The following is a 22,116-nucleotide window of genomic DNA, read 5'->3' as shown; positions in this document are numbered from 1 at the left end:
TGTGGAAGCTTGCTCTGCTGTAGGCTTTGCCAATCTACATTATCTCACTGAAGTAACTAAATTCAAAAAACCAAACATATTTCCAGTGTAGGTTTTGGTAAATCCAAAGCCACTCAGAGTTTAATGGATTACAATTTTACAGTCTTTCTAAAAACTGAATGACATAGATTTTTACCTAATGGAAAACACGTATATATATGTGTATGTATACATATATAAACAGTTCTAATACCTGTTTTTGCAAGGAATGTAAAATTATTTGTTTCTGTTTGATTCTAGGTTTATTCTTAGACTGCTACTAAATTTATACTTCAGATTCTAAAACAGATGTTGCAAAAGATGCAGTAGAAATAGTGTTGCAAAGAACAAATAAAATTCTATTTCATTCTTTATTTCATCATGAATATTTGTTTGCTATATCTGAAAACTTCATCTCTACATGTAAGTGTATGTAAGTTGTTTAATACAGAAATAAAGGTGCTCAGGACATTTGATATGGTGTTTCTTTATACTTGATTTTATTTCCTGCATTTTTCATGATGTTTTCTCCCTATAAGAAAAACAAAATTCAATGAAATAAATCAGTTTTTTCCTTAAAAGGTACTAAGTGTTGACCATTTTTGCATTGTGCTGTATTTGGTAGGTCTGTACTGCTTATCATTCCTGAAGCTTTGCTTCAAATATAGGATGCTAATGCTAAGCTTTTTAATCCTTAGGCAAGGGATACAAGGCATGATTTCAACAGAGAGTGCTAAGTATCTGAAATTCAATTAAACTTGATGGAACAGATCCTGCAGTGTTTTCTCTTGTGTCTATAACAGTAACTACACTAAAGGTTTACACCTCCTTGTTTATATGATGTTGTTTATTGTGAGAGGATGTTAATAGCTGGAGGTTTTTTAAATTTTCATTCTGTTTCCAAACACCAAATGTACCCAACTTTCAAACCAGCAAGAGGTTTTCTGAAATGGCAAGAAAGAAAATTCTACCTTAGACTTGAAACCACAGTTTCATCTGTTGGTTCTTGAGGTTATAATGAATAATGAGAATTAGTGCTGTAAAATGTTTTGTTCTAATGTGCATGGGAGGATTGGGTTCAGATCTTGCTCTTAGCTATTTGACCTCTGTCCTTGTATTTAGGTGAGTAAAAGCTTGGTATTTTGAGAGAATTAAGCACAGATATTGTGAAACCACAGAGCACTTTTGGTGGCAGTGCAGACAGCTTCTTTTGAAGCTCCAGTGGTATCTCTGAATATGTTTTATTTTGTTTTCTATTCTTTTAAAAATTTTAGGAGCCTCATATTGAAAGGGTCTGTGCATTTTTACAGTAAGCCTGAAATGAGCAAATAAACAAAAACACGTCTATGAGACCAATGATATTTTGCTTTCCTAGCCACAAACCACCTTAATTTTTTTATTAAGAAAAAACCCAAGAGATTGGGTAAACATTGACTTAATCTTAGTAAGTGTGTCCCAGCTCATAAAAGTCTGCAAATTATCTGGAGGGAATTTAATGAAGCAAAATGTTGGTACATTCCTTAGAATCTCCTATTTTCATATCTTTCCCCTCCCCCCCCACCTCGCCCCCCAAGAAAACACAAGTAATTGTGGTGTTTTTTACTGAAAATTTAGTGTAATTCTCACCAGAATTTGGATGCTGCATTAGGGCACTGCAGCTGTGGTTGGAGAAGCCCATACTTGTCAGTCAGGTTTGCAGCAAGACCCCCAGGCCATTGCACTGGAATAGCAGCTGGGTCTGGGTTTTTGGGACGGTCAAATTGGGTGCTCCTTCAGCAGGTCCCAAAGATCTGGTGGTAAGAGTACAGTTTCTGTTTTTCTGAATGTAAAAAGAGTAAATTGTTTGAAGCACCTTCTCCCTCATCAGTGCAGTGTTGGCTGAAAGAATTTTACAGAAGAAGCTGATTTTAAAAGGTTTCCCTTTAAATGTTAGAGATTGAAATCCAAACTTGGGGAAGATAGGTGTGTTTAAGTAAAAAACTGAAGAGAGGTGTATCACTGATGAAATAAGTAATTTAAACTGAGTATACATCAAGTTTCCCTAGGTTTTATTTCTGGAAGCAGGCAGCAGTGCACAACTAATCCTGCTCAGAAATCCGTTTGTGACTATCCCAGATAGTTCTGTGCTGTAGGATCTCTGTTGCTTTCACTTCTCAGGACCAGCTTGGAATTCCTTTTACCACTCTTCCATTTGACCCATACAGTTCATAAAGCATACCCTAAACCCTTTGTGGCAACCAGGGAACTCCTGGTTATTGCACTCAACCAGTTCTTACCTTGCCTATATGGCTTAGAATATTGAATATTGGTTTCTGCTGTTTTGGATTGCAGGAGAAACATATTTTGGCCCTAAATCCCTCCCCCACAGTGGAACAGATCAGCACTTTTAATCAAATGAACTTCATCAACCTACTAGCTTGCAGTTTTAATATGTTGTATATACAACAGGAGTTTGGGGGGGATTAAAATGTCAATTAATAAAGCAGAGGAGTGAACCAATGTGCATTTATATTGCTTCTTAAGCTGAGGAAAGGTTTTAATTTTCCTAGTACTGTCTCCCAGTGGAAATGCTGGTTATTTGGGTTGTTTGCCACTCCAGTTTCCTCCTGTTTCTGGGAATCTGTCTACACTGTTAAAAGAATTAGAGCAAAACCATTATAGTCAGTTTTACAGAATTCTTCTGTTTTATGCCTGTCTTTAGATTATCAGGAAAAAATATGTGATATTTGTGGAGCTGGCTTTATGCAGCTTTTTTTGAAATGCAGCATTCTGCATTTCAGAAATAGATGGTCATGAACTCCATTGCACTCATTGTGGGAGCAACAGGTTTGGTCCTTAGGCCATGATGCTTTCTTAGCTTTGTTTTATTTACTTATTTTTTTATGTACACTTTTTGAATCAGCTTGAATTAGGACAGTATATTCTCTATAATGTAGTTGTCTAGAGTCTCTTGCTTGACTTTATGATGTGGAAGGAACTAGTTGTACGATTCTGCTGCCAAGTTTGTCCAGTAGCCTGATAACCAAGGCTTTTCACCAAGATAATCAAGCCATTTCACCAGGAGGCTGAGACTCCACCTCAAGTTCTTCCCCTTCCCTGTGTGATTGGAATTTGTGGCACCAGGCAGTTGTTCTCCTGGCGTTGTCATAATGGATTCATAAAGGCAAGTAAAGAAGTCATTAAAGAAAATGTCCCTCACTTGGTCTGGTTTTGCTCTGTAATTGGATTTTCACTCGAGGAAGCAAAGGACCTATCCTGCTGTACTGTGGATGTTTTTATAGAACCCAGTCTTCCTCTTATCCTGTAGTAATGGATAAAGTTGCTGCATGTTTTGTCATTACAGAGACTGCATCCTGAGTTACCTCTTAGCCTGGAAGAACTTGAAAAAGTTTTTGTTACATTGGATGCTGATGGCAACGGCTCACTTACCCCAGAGGAGTTCATCACAGGATTCAGTGAGTTTTGAAAAGCATGTCTCCTCTTTTGAGCTTTATTCATGTTCTGTACTCTCCACATCAATCAAGAAGAACTGTGTCTTAACAGGACACTTAATACTGCACACTGGGAGCCAGTCTGTTCCCTAAATATAGCAGATAATATGTAGCAGAGGAAGAAGTGGTCAAATTATATGAATAAATACACAAAGGGCTCTAGGGTCTTTCTCTTCTGTGTAAAATGGCAAGCCATGACATAGTATGAAAAAATGATGTAATCATCCGAATCACACCTGTTTTAAGCTGTTGAGTAAATCTATGTACAATTTATTGAAGGTTTCCATTGGGCAGGGGGGGTGGGGAGTCTTGTGTGTTATTTCATATCAGGTAACAGGACATGAAAGATAATTAAAATGATCTCTAATCTTATTGTAAGCCATTGCTAAGAATATGTTAATGCCACTGTCCTTAGAGCTGTGGGAATGCTTTACACAATGAATTAATTCTTCAAGTGGTGCTAATTTATTTCAAAACAAAACAGGATGAGGCACTGATTACTTTTGTAAGATATGATCTGATGTATTCTCTGTAATGGCTTGTTTTTCAACAGCACTCTTACTGTCATATTCTCTGTGTTTGTCACAGGGTGGTTTTCTCCCCAGATGTGACATTCCAGATAAGATGACAATGTTAGTTAAATTGTGCTTGGTTGTTTACACAGAATCAATTTTGTACTTAATTTTAGTTCTTCTGGCTAAGGTTTAAGCATTTTCTCTAGAAAACTGAATCTCATCTAGGTGTGAATTGCAACTGTAAATCTCAATTTAGTTACTATCTACAGCTCCAACAAAGAGGACCTTCGTTTTTCTTTTCATCGGTAATTTGAAACCCTAATTCTCTCATGTCCCAATGTCCTCATGTCCACTTGAATTTCTTTTTCTAGATAAAACCCCTTTAGATGTTTTTCTCCCAAAATTGCCCTAAACCAGGACACCCACCTCTCCCATTGTAGAGGTAGATCAAGTATCTTCATAGGGTATGCTCTAATCTGAAAGTTGACATTATTAAAAAATGAAATAATATATACTTTGCTTTTCATGAGTTAAATTAAGATTCCTTTCATAAGCAGTCCCTGCATAACCAAAACTCTTTCTTAAGGGAGATTGTAATTGGCTGCCATCTCAAGCAGTTTCAGATCCTGGGGATTCCTCTTGCTCAGGTGCTGGAGCCCAGTCCTGAGGCCCAGGTGAATGTGGCCATTGCTTTCCTCTTTGCAGGTTCAGCTGGTAGTAAAGTTAAACATGTACCCCAAAGACACCCACACAGGCACACAAAGGACATGGATCACATCATGTAAAATATAAGGATAGACAGTATGAAGCATGATACACTTTAACCTGCTACACAGCATTGACAGATATTTTCCAGGCCAGGTAGTCCTACATTTGGCTAGGTGATGATGTTGGCATTCCTGGTAGAAGCAGAAGCTGTGGTAGATAAAAGCTGCTTGAGAAGGTAGTGTCTGGATAAAGCTCATGCTGCACCAATTATTATGGGAGAGTCCTGTTTCTATTTCTAAATGGTGGCAAATCTGAAATTTACTGTAATACCTCTTTGCAACATACTCCGTTCTGTTGCCAATGTGCTCTGTTGGGACCTATGAGGAAAAAATGCAAGATGGAGTTAATAAAAATATAAAACCACACCAGTATTTCTGTTTTCTTGGATCTATAGTAATTTCTTTACTGCAACTTAGAATATAACAAAAAAATCCTCTGCATAAAATCACAATATGCCCCACCCCCAAAAAAATTTTACTTGTGGGTGTTCAAATAAAATAGATGGCACATTTGGAATTTGATGGAATGTATCTGGTCTGTGGCAAATGAGCACAAATGTATTGATTATTCATGTGGCAATTTCACTTCTGCATCCTCACCATACAACTACTGTTAATAAAAGGTAGCTTTCTGTATGCAATGTATATAGGAATTGGATGTGTGTCTTTGGTCATGCTCTAAAAAGAATGTTAAATTTTATTTAATATACATTTTATCAGTACTGATATTTTAGATTCCTAATCTATTTAAACCTATTAAGAAAGAAACCCACAACATTTATGAAGAGTTGTTACTGCAATTTATATCCTTTTATGTTTTTGCATGGAGATATGATTGTTTTTTAACTGTTTCTGAATTTTGAGGTGGATAATTTACTGAAGGTTAGACATTAAACTGGGCACAAAGCCCACCATAGAACTCAGAAATCCTCTTGGCATGCCCCATCCTTTTGTTTATTTACCATAAAATTTGCATTTTAGTATGTTTAGTATGACATTGCTTCTTATAGTAATTTCTGAAAATGCTAATGTGTGTAATTTCTAATTCTTAGGCCAATTTCTTTTGGAGCAGATTGCTTTGAAAAATGACATGGTGCAACCATCAGAAGGTGAAACAGCCTGCCCAGTTAGATATGAAGAGACCATGACTGGTGATGAGGATGAAGAATTCCAGTTCTCAAATCTCATGGATCGGCTTGGAGCTGCAAAGGTTTTGGATGAGTGAGTTCTCACAGCAATAGTCATCAGTAGTCATCAGTTGTATGACCTCTTATGATTCATCTCTGGGTTTGATTTTAATGGAATCCAAGATGAATAGCAAGAACAAAAGCTGGTCAAAACCCCAGAAACTCTTTAAAAAACTAATTTTCTAATTTTCTGTCATGATAAAATGCCATTTGACCAAAATTTCCAAGTGCAAAACTGTTTTACTACAGACACATGAAATGTGTTTTTCTGCTGTGTAAACTGAACATAGAAAATTACAAGCATGTAATCCACAGATGTCACTGATTTTCAATCAGTGCATGTTGACTGCTATTTTTGGCAAGGGCTGTGTTTAAAGTGCACCTTAAGTAGGGAAGTTTTCTCCACTTTTTCTGCTTTTTCTCATCTTCATGCCTAATTGCATATTGTGATTGCTCTGGTAATGCTATTTCTTCCAAGGCCAGGATGGATCACTCTGAAACATGGAGCATAAAACCTGCTCAAAGAGCTTTTTGTGTGCTGGCCACACATTCATTGGTCAACCACAATGAATACTGTAGAACAAAAAAAAAAAAAAAAAAAAAGGCAAAAATGGGAGAGAATCTGGGCAAGTGGTACAAATATTTAAGAAATACATCAGTGATTCTTACTATGGAACAAAAGTGCTCATCTGTCCTTCTCTCCCCCTGACTGCCTGTTTCAGGAAACAGTTCATTGTCAGCTATCCTGAAAGTCTTTTGTTATGAAGAGATATTTATCACCCACCTTTTCTCTTCTTATCCTCATTTTGTCCTTTAAATACAGCGCTCTTTGCTGGCTAGGTTCAGGATTGCAATGCTCATGGAAGAGAGTGAGTCAGGAAGAAACAAAGTGGTTCAGGAGAATATTGGCAAAGTATTAGAAACCCATTACCATTCACAGTAGAGCTGTCAGTGTCTGCTGAACAGATTTGGAAACACAACATTATCTTGGTAAATCTTTAAATCAAAATTTCAAGACATTTTGTTCTGCTTTTTGTAGCAGAATCACCATGTAAGAAAATTGTATTGAAAATGAAAGAATATGGTACAGATACAATTTGTTAACATATGTGTGTTACTTAGGAGTCTCAATCTCATTCATTTCTTCTGAGGGAGGGATTTTGATTAGCTTTTCCACTACCCCTTCCCCTCCAGATCTGTGGGAACTTCTTTACTTGTAATAGAAGTGATGGCAAGGAATAGAGTATCTTGTCTGTCTCCTTTCTTACCCGTTCCTGTTTAGGTGGAGTGTCTGGCAAGGCACCCACTGAACAAGCAGTTCCTGTGCTATTCTGCAGTCAGGAATGGCCAGATGTTACAATGTATTTTTTAAAAAATAAATTCAATCTCCATCATTTCCCACCCCTCATCTCTTCAAATCTGGCACAGTTTAAGTTGTTTTTAATAAGTTTTGTGTTCTGACTAGTGTTGCCCTGAAGCCTCCATCTACTAAGGGTGCTAAGGACATTTACTGCAGCCGGGAAAATGTTCTCTCTTAATGAATCCTTTGTGATATTTTCTTTCAGTGAGACTGATGTGAAGCAACTTTGGTTGCAGCTAAAAAAAGAAGAACCTCATTTACTTTCCAATTTTGAAGAGTTCCTGGTCAGAATTTTTTCCCAGCTCCAAGAAGCAGATAATGAGAAGAATGAGTTGGAATGTGCTCTAAAAAAGTTAGTACTTCTCTTTGTTAGACTGCTTGTGTAGTTTTTCAACTATTTCACCTGCTACTTGAACTTCTGAAATAAACAAAGTATATCAGTGGAGAATGAAGGACAAGACTTCACATAATGTAAAATTTCTATAATGTGAAATTTTATCAGACATTAAGACTACTGGTAGAATTATTCATATGGCAGAATTGAATTAAATTAGCTTTTCTTTTCTGGTTAAGATTTTATTGACTGAAATTCTTTTGCAGATATCTTTACTGCTTTGAAGTTTTAAGACAATATTGAGCGATTCCAATCTAGTTAATTAGTTTGATTCCAGAGGAAAATCATGTTTAACAGTAAATCTGGTAAATTGTCTGTGTGCTTTGCAAGCATTGCGTGCAGAAAAGCTATAAACCTGGATTAACTGGCCAGAGACATAAGAGGTTTAAGATGTTAGAGCAGCACAAAGCACTGATACTAGTGAAAATGCAAGCTAACAAATATATCTAAAGCAAAGCTATGAAATATAGTAAATAACATATGTATGTTTTATATATAAAATGTATAAAATTTAAATATAAACAAATATATAAAATACACATATAAAAATATGTATAAGAACTAAAAATTAATAGATCGATCTTTTATATGTAGTTATCTAGAGGGAGAAAAGTTATGATGTTAAATTTTAACAAAATGCAGAATTGTGGGCGTAGTTGAAGTTCCACTGTATTTTTAAGTGTTACTTCTGAATTTCAGATTCTTACAGACTGAGCAATAAAGGCTAATATATTGTTGAAAATTTACTTCATTTGTTCAGCACCCTCCTGACTATTCTGAAAATGTGACAAGGCTTATGAAGAAGGAAAAAACCTAAAAATGTATGATCATTAAAGACAGTTGGTTTATATTGGTAGTAGCATTTTCAGCTAAGTGTGTGGTTTTAACCTTCAGGCAGCTGGAAGCAGCATACAGAGAGTTTTGTTGTCTGCTTTAGTCTAGAGATTGTTAACTACCATGTGTGGTGAGAGGTTTGTTTTGTGAGGTTTTTTTGAGTTTTTTTGTGAGTGTTTTTTTGGGAGCTGAATGAATAAATGTGTCTCTTTAATAGCTCTGATCAATGCAGAGGTGTACAGAGAATACATTAGCATTATCTTTTCTGGCTGATGTGAAATCTCTACCTTGAAAGTGCGTTGGATTTTTATGCCTTTGTAGTAGACATGTGTTATAGCTAATTTCTTCTTTTTTGTTGCTCCTGATAACACCACTGATTTCAGCACATTGATTGTTGTTTTATTTGTAGTCAATTGCTGGAAGGAATCAGAGTAGTAATGTTGTCTTTGCTAGTAACAGTGGGGAGGAATAGCCTGTTTCTTTTAAACTATGTATGAATAACAGCAAAGCTCAAGACAGCACCATATAGGGGAGAAGATTAATTTTTTTTAATACCCATGTACATACTAGCACTAAGATGTACTAGTATCTGCAGAGACTGGCCAGGATTTACTGTGGGGTCACAGAAGAGAAGGGGTGCTGGGTTTTGAGGTCCTATAATGTCTACTGGGTTGTTCTTGATTGGTGACAATAATACTTTTTTGGAAATTGAATATGAATTTGATCTTTCATCTTACCTTCCTGAGTCTTTTCTTCCTGACTCACCTCTGTGAGTCATTAGGCAATAAGGCAGTCTACTCACAGCCTTTTGTCTCCTTTCCTGGGTGTAGGCTGTGCTTTTGTCTTCAATTGTTCATTTTTCTTCTATCCTGGATGCCCTCAGAAGCTTCATGTGTGTTTGCTGGGATCTTTATGCCATAAAAATCTATGCTCTTCACCTGTAATGTTCTTCTATAATTTTTTTTTGTCTTTTCTTCTGGACCTTTCACATATGCATATTTTCATTCTTGAACCTGAGTCCCATGGTCTGAGAGATCCAGGAGTTTCCTCCTGTTCTGGTTCAATAGATCCAGTTGGATGCTGCTGTTCCTGTTTGTAGGTCCTGGCAGCAGTGAGGATGAACATATATTCTCAATACACAAACATGCAGTACAGCATACATGGGGGACTGTGCGGGTTAATACTGATGTAACTAGAGAGAGAAAAAAAGGGATTTTAAATCTAAACCAAATATGATTTTGTGTTTACAATATTTATTTGCCAGGGTAGGTAAGTCCTCCTTGATTTTTGGTATTTGTGTTTCATTTTAAGTGCTAGTTTAAAATTAGACCACTTCTTAAACATAGCAGTAATGTTTTTTAAAATGATACAGTAATGTGTTGAGCACCCAAAAAAAAAAAAAAAAAAAAAGCAGAGATTAACATTAGGAAGAGAAAATAAAATCATGTTTATGTGATGGGCAATTACAATTCCTGAGAAAGCCCATGGGAGCATTGCAGAGAGTTTCCCAAAATCGGCCAAAAGGCCCCAGTAAACTGCTGGGCACTGCCAGGGAGGGTACTGAGCATGTGGCAAAGCAAGCTTTTGCCACTACATGGACTCTTAGTGCACCCATGTTCTGAGTGCACTGTGGGAAGTTCTGGTCTCTGCAACACAGCAAGAGTGTAGTGGGATGAGGAAAAGTACAGGGAATGGCAACTCAGTGATTAAATGAATAGAACAGCTATTCTGAGAGAGCTATTTTTAAAAGGTTGTATCTCTTGAATGAGGAGGCAAAGGCTGGAGTGGAATATGACAGACCTTGTTATTCTTCAAATCCCTGGCAGTAGAACCAAGGGGCTTTTAATAAGACTGATAGGAAGTAAGCCTAAAAGAGATGAGAAAGACCTTTTTCTTTTAATAGCAGATAAAATCTTCAACTGCCATTGTCTCTGCTGCTGTGCTTTGCATTTGAAGGACAAACCTAATAAAAATGTAGACTGTTTTTCAAACAAGAGTTCTAAACAGGCAAGATAAACAAAAAGGTAAAGGGGAAGGGAAGGATGAACTGACTTCTCACTGGGCTTAGCATGGCATGGTGTCAGAATCCATCTTTGTGGAAGAAGAGGAGAATCAGCGTCTCAGGAGATCAGTTCACACTGTGCACTGTATTTTTTTAAGGAGAAAGAACCATTATGACAAACTGCATGGACAGCAGTAATGAAATAAAAACAATTCACATTGCAGCTACATGAATGGGCAGAAATTAAACCCTTGTAAGTGTGTTGATTCTGGATCTATCATCTGAACCTAGTGAACTCACGTTACATTTCATTTGCTTTCATCTCTATCTGTTTATTCCACAGTGTTACTGAAAGGAGAGACTAAATTATCCAATATGGCTGAAATTATAAAATTATGTGTTAAGTAAAACTTGAAGGGGTAATCTAAGGGAATAGAAAAACATGTTGCATTTTTCACATAAAAATGATATATCCTTATTGATTCAGTTCTTTTTTCTCCTGAATATATGTGGGGAATATTAGCCAGCTAATGTATTGGATTTTTTTTTCTTCTGCTTGTTAGTTATTTTACTTATAATTGTTAGACTTTTGATTATGAGGGGATATTATTTTCCCCTTTTGTTTAATTTGATCCAAGATAAGAATGGAAATCCATGAATGAAATGCTTGCAGGGTATTCAGCCTGCAGAAATGGCATATGCTTATGTGCCAGAGCAACTGAAATGATTCCTACATTCAGTAGTGCTTTCAGGATGTAGTCTTCATAGTGCTACCATATCCTTTGCTTCCAAACACATTAGAGGAATAAAAATACCAAAACAGCAAGCTAAAATACAGGACCAAAGTTATTCTCCCTGTCACACAGAAGCCCAGGAAATCTTTATGATTCCCATGGAAACACTGACTGCTGTGCAGTGTGTTCTGCCTCTGCAAAGTTACAGGGCTTTTCAGTAGTCAGTCTAGCGCTGGTCAAAGTGACATTTTTCTGCATGAATACAGTAGGTGTATGGTCCTAGCATCTCTGCCATGCCTTTCTAAGTAGTTGTTTTTCTCTATGAATTTGTGTAATTTGATTCCATTGATGAGTGCTAATTTAATAAATTAGCATTTTCTTAGTTTCAAGAAAATAATTTGAGATCAGAACATGACACATCTTTACAGTATAAGGGGAGTAAGGCAGCAGAAAGGGCTTCTGGATTTTCTGGCACTCTCCATTTGAAATGTTGCAGTCACATGGCAGAGGCCCTTTTGGGGCCTGGTTTTCTCACCTAGTCAGAGTTTACAAAAGTCTAAGTGACAGCCATTGTTTTCCTCCAATTCTTGCAGCTTGACAGTTGTTTGTTGCTTCTGTAAATCCTGGGAAAATGTCTCACATTTTTTTACCTGTGACTAAAAAAGCAAGCTGGCAGTGTCAGGTGTTCTGCTGTTGAAAGGGGGAAAGACAGACTTGTTTCTAGTTTTACTTACTCTGCTTAGATTAGGTAAAGTTTTTGAATTTTCTTTAAAATTGGCTTTGTTTTAAATTAGAAGAGAACTGGGCCTTCAGTAAGGGAAAACATAGAATATGTATAGCATTGGGCTTAAAAAAAAAAGTAGATGCAAATAAATTTTGGGTTTTTTCCTTCTGCATGTTCCTTGTCTTGCTCTTGCTGATGTGAATGCCCTTGAAAATTCTGTACTTTATTTGTGACAGTTGCATTATGCAGAGTGCTCAAGGAACAGCTATGGCAGGAAGAATATGGGGCAATATATACAGTACTGTCAGATAAAGGTCCTAATAATCTCTATCAAAAATTATTCTAGGATGTCCCCTGAGTTTGATACAAAGATATTTTTGCTTTTCAGTGTCTGGTTTAATGAGCATAGAATAGAATAGTAGCAGAACAAAGCAGATATCTTGTTTCCTGTCAACAGTTTTATTTTTTTCTGTCCAAGCTAAAGCATTTGCTCCATGCAATTCTTCATGGATCAAACTGCAGTGATATTAGTTGCAATTTTCCACTGGGAAAAAGTGAACTTTGTAGGTTCTTCTTTTTTCTTCCTACAGTCACATACACTTGTGCACAGCATAATTCTTTCTGTTCCTTGTCTGGGCTTTTTCACATTTGTTCCAGCAAAGCAGTTAGAGAGGCAGTAAGGCTGCTTTCAAGAAGGTATTTCAAGAATTCTCTTCTAGGTAATGTGTCTTAGATAGAAGTACCTCCTTCAGTACCCTTGAATGGCCAACAGTGCAGTTCCAGAGTAAAAAAAGGAAGTTGCCATGAAAATAGTTTTAACTGTCAAATTTAGGTTGTTGGTGTTTTCATTAGGAAACTCTCTTCCTCTTACCTAAGATCTAGTAGTCATTAAAATTGCATAATGAACAGCTGCTTTATATGGAAACATCAGCTTTATATTAGCTTTTGAGCTATTGAAGCTTTACTTCCATGGGAAAAAGAAAAAAAAAAAAAGGTAATCTGTGAGTTTTGCTGCACAAAATTTTCTTTTTCCTTGAAGCCAGAACATTCTTTGGAGTCTTACGTTAAGGCAGAGATGTGGAGCTTAGCTGGTAATGTGGGCCATGACTTGAAGTAATGCTGCAAAGACCCACTCAGTGTATTTTTATCTCTTACTAGGAAAATTGCTGCTTATGATGAAGAAATTCAACATCTCTATGAGGAAATGGAACAGCAAATCAAAAAGGAGAAAGAGCAGTTTCTCTTGAAAGTGAGTGTCTCTGTTATAGTGGCCATGGATTCTGCTCCCTCTTTCAGTGGTTTTAAACTCATTCTGGGTGTGAAATTAAAGCCCACAAAATGTTTTTTCTTCCTGTGTTGTGAAACACATCTTTTACCTCACAGCTACTTTTGTGCTGCAGCTTCAAACTTTTAGTGTCTGCAGCTTCAAGCTAAGTGACTTGTTGGATGAAGGAGCTGTGATGTCCTGTGCTCAATGGCTGGCATACAGCACAGCAGGCATTCTTTTGAAAGTCACTTGAACTACAGACATTGTATTATTGGTGCTACTCTATGTCCAGCTTCTGGTTACAATGAGGAAAAACACTCTGTGAGGTTGTTCAGAGCAGCACCAATTCTGTTGAATCCTGCAGTGTCTGATTTTTGAAAGGGGATAACAACAAGAGATGAATCAAGTGATGGAACAACCACAAGTTATTTACAAAATAAACACAGGGCAGAATCTTTGGTCACTGCCATGGTGCTTCCAAAACACCTGAAGATGAATTCCCTTTTCTTGGGAAGGTGTCTTTAAATCTCCTCTATTGTGTCTGTAGTCTTTTCTTTGGATTTTTCTTTCCTGCTTTTTCTTGTAAAACTAGGTAACCAACAAGGACTTCCATCATGCACCAGGAAAGAGTCATCTTAGAATCATATAGGTGGCAAGGTGACACCTTACTTCCTAGCTAGATCAGGATGCTCAGGAGCTTGGCTAATTACGTTTTGAGTATTAAAATACTGGAGGTTACAGAGCTGCTCTGGGTGGCCTGGGACAGTCAATCATGAGCTACTGGCTCATCCCTTTTTGTTGTCTTGGCATCAGTCATATAAATGAAACAAATACAAGGTTTCAGCAATACGGGATAGAAATAGTTGCCAAAATAGTGGTTATCGCCTCCATTCTCAATCAAGTATTTATAAATCTATCTAGACAATATAATCAAATGTATCTCAAGCTTCCTTTTGTGATGCAACTATATCAAGTATTTTTTGTTTCCTGGCAACCAAAATAAAATAAAAGAAAAAGAAAAAAGTACCTTTATCAGTTGTCTAAGGAATCGTTCCTTTTTACTTGCCTTACTGGGTAGTGAACCTGACTCAAATTTTCAAGTTTTTTTCCATTCCAAGCCGAGAGCAGTTTTTAGTGGTGGATGAGATTAAACCTTTAAATAAGGTTTGTATGCCAGCTGAAGGATAAAAAGTATTTGCAACTTTGCCTGACAGCACTTTTGTGGAACAAATAGTTTATGTGCTCTTAATAGTCCACAACTGAAGTGGTACTGAAAACCCCCAAACAACAAAGGCTTTTTCATAAGCACTGATTGTTGGATCTCCTAATTAGTTGTATATTTGAGGTTAAGCCATTTCTTTCAGGCTTTTTCATGAAAGCTTCCCACTCAAGCTATTTACAGTTTAGTCAGCAGTCACACTAAGGGCTGCCAGACACTCATGAAGTATTGTTTCTTTGCATGACTAATTTGAGATCTGGGAAGATCTGACTGTGAAATTCTTTCTCTAATGTGAAGTCTTACAAAGACTTTACAGCCTGGAGAGATGCATTGATGCCATATAAAGGGCAAATTATTGTGGCTTGAATGAAGAGCAACTCTTGAAGAATACATTTAAAGAAATTGTAAGATGCAAATAAGTACAAATTGTAGCTATTTACAATACTTAATACCCTGCTGACTGAATCTTACACAAAAGGGGCAGTTAGTCTGTTTTTTCACTTGCATATATATTCTTCCCCAGAAAGAGCCAGTTATCATGCATTTCATTACCCCATTACATGTACTGCTTAAGGGAAAACACTGGGAAGAGCCACTGCTGTCTTGAGGGGATTTTTATTTTTGTTTAGAGGCATTTTCCTGGGGACCTTAGGGAGTAGAAGCCTGTTTTTGGAGAAACAGGACAGATTCTCAGCTGATACAAACTGCTGGAACCTGATTTTACTCAGGAGAGGGCTGACAATTTTTCTCAGCTGAGGAGTGTCAGGAGTAATCCTAAATGTGACTAGGAGTTCCCAATGATTACAGGATACTTAGATAGTGGATAGGTTAATATAATTTCTAAGTGAAAGGCAGAGCTTGAAGCCTGCAAGAAGCAAGAAGTTGCTTATTTATATCAGTGGAACATCTGTGAAAAATTGTCGTTAGTGACGGATTTGAAGCGTGGCAGTTGCTGTTTCTTTCACATCAGCCTGAGTTGCTGTGGCTGGAAACGAGAGGCTGTGTTCTGGCTGCATTGATCTAGACTGGGTCAGCTCCTCAGCCTCCTGCCTGGGATGTCTGCCTCCATTTTCTCGACTCAATATCTACTCAAATGCAATCATCATATTCTGTAGCAACCACAGCCATGGAAGCTGCTGGACTACAGCAATTTAGAGATTAATGAGTGATACCATCCCTAAACTGAATACTACCCATGTCTTATTATATTCACTGTGGGAAGCTTCATCACTGATTCATTATTTCTCCTCCTGCAATGCAATTGTGCTGTTCTGTTAATCCATTTCCTCTTGGAATTTTGCAGGACACAGAGAGGTTTCACTCCTACAATCAAGAGCTGGAGTGCAAGCTGCTGTCAAAAGAACAAGAACTGGAACAGCTGGTTCAAAAACAGAAAAGGGTACTAACTGATATCCTTCAGAGTTAAAAAACAGATACCTCTTATTTGCTCATATGATTTCCTTTAGGTACTATTTTAGGTTCCAAAACTGCAAGTTGGTGTGATGTGGTTCTGCTAAATTGTGACCCTCTGTTGTTTTTGTGTCATGTGCTTAGGAAAAATGTTAACCTCTATTTCTAAAGTAGTTTTCCTTTTATGTGGTAAAATGGAGAATAAAATAATGCTTTGCATATTCTCCCCAGGTACTAGGTTAATTTTTATGAAAATGTAGCATTATGAAAATGTAGCACTACCTTCAGTCTTCTAGGAACTGGCTTAACACACGGATAGCTTAAGAGCAGAGAACAATGATTTGGCTCTTCTAGTACACACGTCTGTTCAAAGCCTGTACCAGCCACTCATTTACTTGTTTTGGACTGATTCAGCACTATGAACTCAAAATGCTCCCTTCTGTACAACTTGCTCCTGATATATCTCTGTGATAACAGTTCTATAGCAGTGCATGTTTCCCTTGCATTGGTAACAGCTTGTCAAGTTCCCATAATAAAACCTGAGGTGTTTTGTTTCTAAAATGCATGGCCTGCTTAAGGGAGCAGAGAACTTGCTGTTAAGTGGCTCCAAGGTCATTGCAGGAAAGACTAGCAGTAAGGAAAGGAGGTTGCATTGGAATTTAAAGGGCTGAAATAGAATGCTGTAAACACAGTTCTCTCTGTAGCATATGAATATGTGGACCAAAAGAAGAAAGTTTTTCACAATGAGAACCATCAACTGTTGCAATAAACTTCCTGGGGAAGTGGTGGATTCCCCAACACTGGACACTAAAGTTTTAGCTGGGCAGGATGCTGGGTCATCTTGGCTAAACTGTGTTTTTGCCAAAAAAGGTTGGTTTTTGTTGGTTTTTTTAAACTGTGGTTTTGCCAAAAAACAGATGAGCCTTGAGTTACCCTTCCAACCTGGTACTCTGTTATTCTGTGAAGTTTAGCTGATAAGAGTACAGGACTGAACTAAATGGCTATTCCACAGTTGAAATCAACTGCCTGATGTTAATTACCTTTGTCCAATACCACTGTGAATCAGAATATATGTGGTTTTACGCAGGCTCTTTACCACATTGCAGCACTACAGTGGAATAATCTATACTTTGAAGATACCTGTGGGGGCACATAGATCAGGCATTTTTAGTCTGAAACTAACTGCGAAAGTATAACAGATTACTTATTCTATTTTTTAAATAATTATATGTAATGATTTATTTTGTTTTTGCTTTGAATCTCTGTTTAAAACTTGGTTGTTAGCCAGTAATTCTGTAAAAAATTCTTATGTTTTTTTCAAGTATGTGTTTTCTAAATTTGGTATAAAACCCACAGAAGCTATTCAAAGGCTTTCACTCAATTTTAAGCCTGGTATAATCAATCAATATAGGCAACAATACCAGGAAGTCTTATCTTATGATTGTTGTCTACATTGCCATTGTCTACTATTGCCTATCTTGGGGAACATAAAACAATGTCTGTGCTATTTTTATTAGTATTTGTTTTATATTTTCCATTTCTATTCACTGCATTGCTTATTATTAATAATATTGCTATGGGTTTTGTTTGTGTGTGGTGTTTTTTTTGTTTCTTTTTTTTTGTTTGGTTTTTTTTTTTTTTTTTTTTTTTTTTTTTGTTTGGGTTTTTTTGGTAATTTCTAGTATTTTTCATTTCCCCTCTCCATTATTATGAATTTGCATGAATCACAACAATGTTACTTTTGAAAGACAGGCTCTTCATGCACCATAAAGATTAAACTATCCCATGTTGTTTTTGTGGAAAAGAATGGAATTCACTATATCTAATAATGAGATGAGTGACAATTTCATTCAGATGACTGATGACAAGTGAAATTTTTGTCATTCAACCAGCTGATTGGCCCATTGTTAATCTGATATGTAGTATTTCATGTTTGTTTTTTTTTTCTAGTATACCAATCTAACCTATTTATTTGAGTGCTTTACTCAGTGTAACTAGAGGCATTGTTTTCTACATATATTTTTCTGATTTCTAATGATCTTCTCTGAAAGTGACTCTCATCTTTACTCATATGTGTTTTTATAATACTATGTCCCCTCTCATTTTCTGGTATTGCTTTTCATTCACTGAGAATGAAAATGTGTGGTGTCTAATGTTTGCCTCATCCAGAGATCTCTTTCACTTTTGCCTCCTCCTCTGGCATGGAAATGTACTTTGATAAATCTCTTCTTGCAGACAGTAAAGGTAGCTTGATTTAATTATGACTTCTATGCTTGGTTGTATGAGAGAACCTCTTGGCCCACAAGGGAGCAACACAAATGCTTTTTTCCAAACTTCGTTAATAAGTCTTTCTTAATTTTTTTTTTAATTTAAAATAAAATGTAATTGTTTTTGTGTTGGAAATCATTAACAAAAATATGAAAGGGAGCTTTCAAACCAGATGAGCTTTACGTTGTTTCCTCTGACATAGCCAGAGGGATTCTCCCTTATGAGGGTTGTCTGACTGGCATTGCTTCTCAAGGGAACAGTGTGAGTTGGAACATCTCAGGAGGAGGCACTGGGGCCAGAGGATATTCAGCATAACCTCTAGGACACAGACTCTTGTGTGAGAGAAGAAAGTAGGTGTGGACCAGGTGAAATGCAGGGGAGTTACTGGACTTCTCACATAAAATGCTGGGTTCTGTGCTGATGGCAGCTGCTGAAGAGCATGACCTTGGAGTTAGGAATGAGATGCAGAAAAACATGGATCAGTAGTACTCAAGTGCTTATAACTGCCTTATGGCACTGTATAAATTTTGCATCTTTCACGTGCTACTGAAATAAATAGGGAGAAAAAGATATAAAAACTACAGAAAGGATGCTGAGCTAAGAACGTGGGATTGCATGGAGAGTGCTCAATGTGTGTGTCTTTTGGGGACACCAGTAAATGTCTTCAATAAGAGCTCATTTGCATTTGATAATCCCAGTTCTTTATTCAATTTAAACTTGATTTTCCTCTCATCTTTGTCAAAAAAAAGAGAATATGCACCATCAACTACTGTGTCTGTGCTTGACCTGTGGAATGGGTTAATTCTCTCTGCTACTTAGGTTTTCTTAAACATGTCTATGGGCTATGAGTCTTTTCCCCAGCAGTTTCCATCTACCAGATGAACATAGGAGCCAATTTTTCAGCTCTAATAAGCAGCTAGAAGCTATAGGATCTATGCCATTCTATTACCAGCTGAGCATTCACCTAATGAGTTATTTCTCTGTTTTGGGAGTTGTTTAGATGAATGCTTTAAAGGTAGTGTTTGGCATTTCTCAAAGGATTGTATGGGTAAAGTGGAAGAAGGGAGCTTTGTATTGCTGTGAAACAATCCTTTCTCCTCTTGTTGTGTTCTGGATATTAGACATTATATTATCGTTTTTCTGATTATTATTTCTATATATTTATTATAATATATTATAATTATAATTAGTATCATTATTATTTATTATAATATTATTATATTATTATTTATACATTATATTATAGTTTTAAGAGTGAACACCAGAGTGAGTGAGCAGGATTTATAGCAACTATTTCTAACATCAGTATAGATGATTCGGGGAGCTGATGTTGGCTACCATTGCAGTTAATTTCCAGAACAGTCTCTGTGTAAGTGTTGAGATGGCCATACTGTTCTCTGAGTGGGGTTTTTGTCTGCAGCTTTTTGTTCCTTAGATTTTTGAAAGTTCATCTTTGTGTGGTCACTTTTTGCTTCTCTCAAAGTCCCTCCTCTGGATGAGTCTTGTCTTAAGTACCTGAAGCAGCTGATCTACTTAGAGTGGGTAACTTTGTTCTGTGGAGGAGTAAAAGCAATATTCAGGAACTGATGTAATCTACCCATGTAAGCCAACCTTGTTCAGCAGTAATCTAATGCCCAGACAGTGTTCCATGTGAAATGTGAGCCTGCTGAGACTACAGTTCAGCAAATACACTAAGCTGCTGCTGCTGTTGCTGCTAAGTGCTCCCACTCTACATGTGTTCCTTACTCTCACAGTCCAGGCTAGAAAGTATTTTCTGCATTTTTTTTTAACCCGTGCCTCGTTCAAAACCAAGACTACAACAACAGCAGTGTTCTAGGGTAGGAACTGTTTGGAAGAGCTGGGTGAAGACAGATTTTGGTTGGGTGAGTTCTGCTTGTTGGAATGGGAAAAATGGGAGTTCTAACATTGTTGTGTCTCAGATCTGGAAGATTGAAATGGTATCATTGTAATGCTCCAAGTATGTTTTACATCCCTTGAAATAAATATAGGAAAAAAAACCCAAAATAAAACTTTTGTATTTTAAGGTCAGCAATGCTTTCCCTAATACGAAGTTCTGCTCTGCTGTCTAAATTTGCTCAGTTAGCCAGGGAGAAGCAGGTAGAACTTCTTTATGTACCAGAAACCACTATCATTTGCTGTTGCTTGTTTTACAGGGAAGTTGTATCTTTCCTTTGATGTACATTGGAGAGCAAATATAAAACTGAATAAAGAGGCTCTAATTCACACTTCTTGTCAGATCTGTCTGAGGTGGCAAAAAGGTCACTGCTTGTTCATATTGCTGGGGATGGGAAGGTTTATTAACTATCAGATTTAAATCTAACAGGTTTTAGGTAGATCTCTGAATTACTCTGTGTAGGCCTGGTCTTTGTGGAAAATGGTCTAAAATAGCAGTTGTGAATATCAGCTTAATGCTGCTAATCTGCTCTGTAGCACCTTTTTTATGGTTTGTAGTGGTGTGTTCTTGAATTGGATAAAATTCAGTCATAGAATGGAATGGCTTTGTTTTTGTGTAACATAATTATGTCTGTATAAAGAGCAGTGGAAAAGCACCATATGTGTTTAATTCATTTTTTGGCTTTGATAGCAATAGCTCCCTATTCAGCTAACCTCTAAGACCCAAACTGAAAGCCTCAAAAGCAAGATGCCTCAGTCAGGTGTAATGCTTTCTGTTCTCTTTTCTTCCACCCCAGTTAGAGCATCAGTGTACACAACTCCTCAGTGGCAAAGAAGAAACCAAAGTAGAGAACACCAAGTTGAAGCTGACTAACCAGGAGCTGCTGAGAGACCTGGAGAGAACATCCCATGAACTAAGCCTGGCTCAACAACAGCTACAGGTGCTTCAGGAGGAGGCATCAAGGCTCCATGAGGAGAAGGAAATGTAAGTGTCCAGCTGCAGCAATTCTCGTGCATTTGCTTGGTGTACCAGTGAGCCCCCTCAGGGTACCCAGTGCTGTGATTTAAGACTGTGTCAAAAGCAGAAACCACCTGCAAAGCCGAGTGCAGTTCTAGCTGCTTTCCCCCAGGTAATTCAGCATGTTTTCTCTAGCATGTCTGGCTTCTATGGAATCTTTTGCTATGTGTTCAAAATGTCAGTGTTCTTCCCACTGCCATTGGTTGATGGTATTTGGAACTAAAAATCCATGTAGTGTCTCAGTTTTGAGATAGCAATTGAATTCTTTATGGAAATGCCTTACAGTTGTGGCACATGATGCTTCATCCTCCTCAAAGCTGAGTCTATCTGAAACTTGCTTCTCAGAATGCACCCTTGACTGAGATACCGAGGATCTTCTTTTTTTCCTTCATCAAAAGTAAGCCTAGTAAGGCCAGCAAGATAAAATTTAGCTTATCCTAATTCCCACAAGGCCTTATGGCAATTCAGAGCTATAATTTTGGTGTTTCCAGTTCAAATGTTGAAGGTTTCAGATTCTGACTCCAAAAAAGAAAAAAAAAATCAAGAAGAAATATTTATGGTTCATATTTTGAGGGATAAAATTGACTTGTGACAGTTCAAGCTACCTGTCTTGCTCCAGCCTTCTGCACAAAGTATAAGAATCACTGCCCTGAGGCTGTAATTGGCAGAAATGTTCACTCAAATCCATTTTAAAGAAAATGCTCGGGGATCTGTAGAAGTCTCTCATTGCCAGTAGAGAGCACATGAATGACAGATAGACCTAGCCATTGCAGCAATGAACTATATAATTCAGAGCTGTTGTTGTTTGACATATTTCAGGATAGAGCAGAACATTAGTTCAAATGTCACATTCTTTTTCTCTTAAGCTTTGTGCCAAGTTCTATTAAGTTATCACTTCTTTAGTTTTTCTTGAGGGTAAACATAATGAGCTTTGTTGATAACTCAGTGTTAAAGAATGGCCACTGTGATTAGAATTTTTAGGTTTCCATGTTTG

General features: G+C 37.2%; 1 protein-coding gene across 1 annotated transcript in view; it reads left to right on the top strand.

Moving 5' to 3' along the window:
- The window catches only part of CRACR2A (calcium release activated channel regulator 2A), a 53,198-nt gene that overhangs the window by 10,846 nt on the left and 20,236 nt on the right, over nt 1-22,116 (top strand). The window contains exons 3-8 of the mRNA XM_053970682.1: nt 3,362-3,473; nt 5,844-6,012; nt 7,544-7,690; nt 13,185-13,275; nt 15,816-15,911; nt 20,902-21,089. Coding sequence (XP_053826657.1) covers nt 3,362-3,473; nt 5,844-6,012; nt 7,544-7,690; nt 13,185-13,275; nt 15,816-15,911; nt 20,902-21,089 — 803 coding nt within the window. The remainder of the gene's footprint in view (nt 1-3,361; nt 3,474-5,843; nt 6,013-7,543; nt 7,691-13,184; nt 13,276-15,815; nt 15,912-20,901; nt 21,090-22,116) is intronic.

The sequence above is a fragment of the Vidua macroura genome, chromosome 2 (genome assembly GCF_024509145.1).
Source record: "Vidua macroura isolate BioBank_ID:100142 chromosome 2, ASM2450914v1, whole genome shotgun sequence".
NCBI classification, from domain to species: domain Eukaryota; kingdom Metazoa; phylum Chordata; class Aves; order Passeriformes; family Viduidae; genus Vidua; species Vidua macroura.
This window is presented reverse-complemented; position numbering and strand designations above follow the sequence as displayed.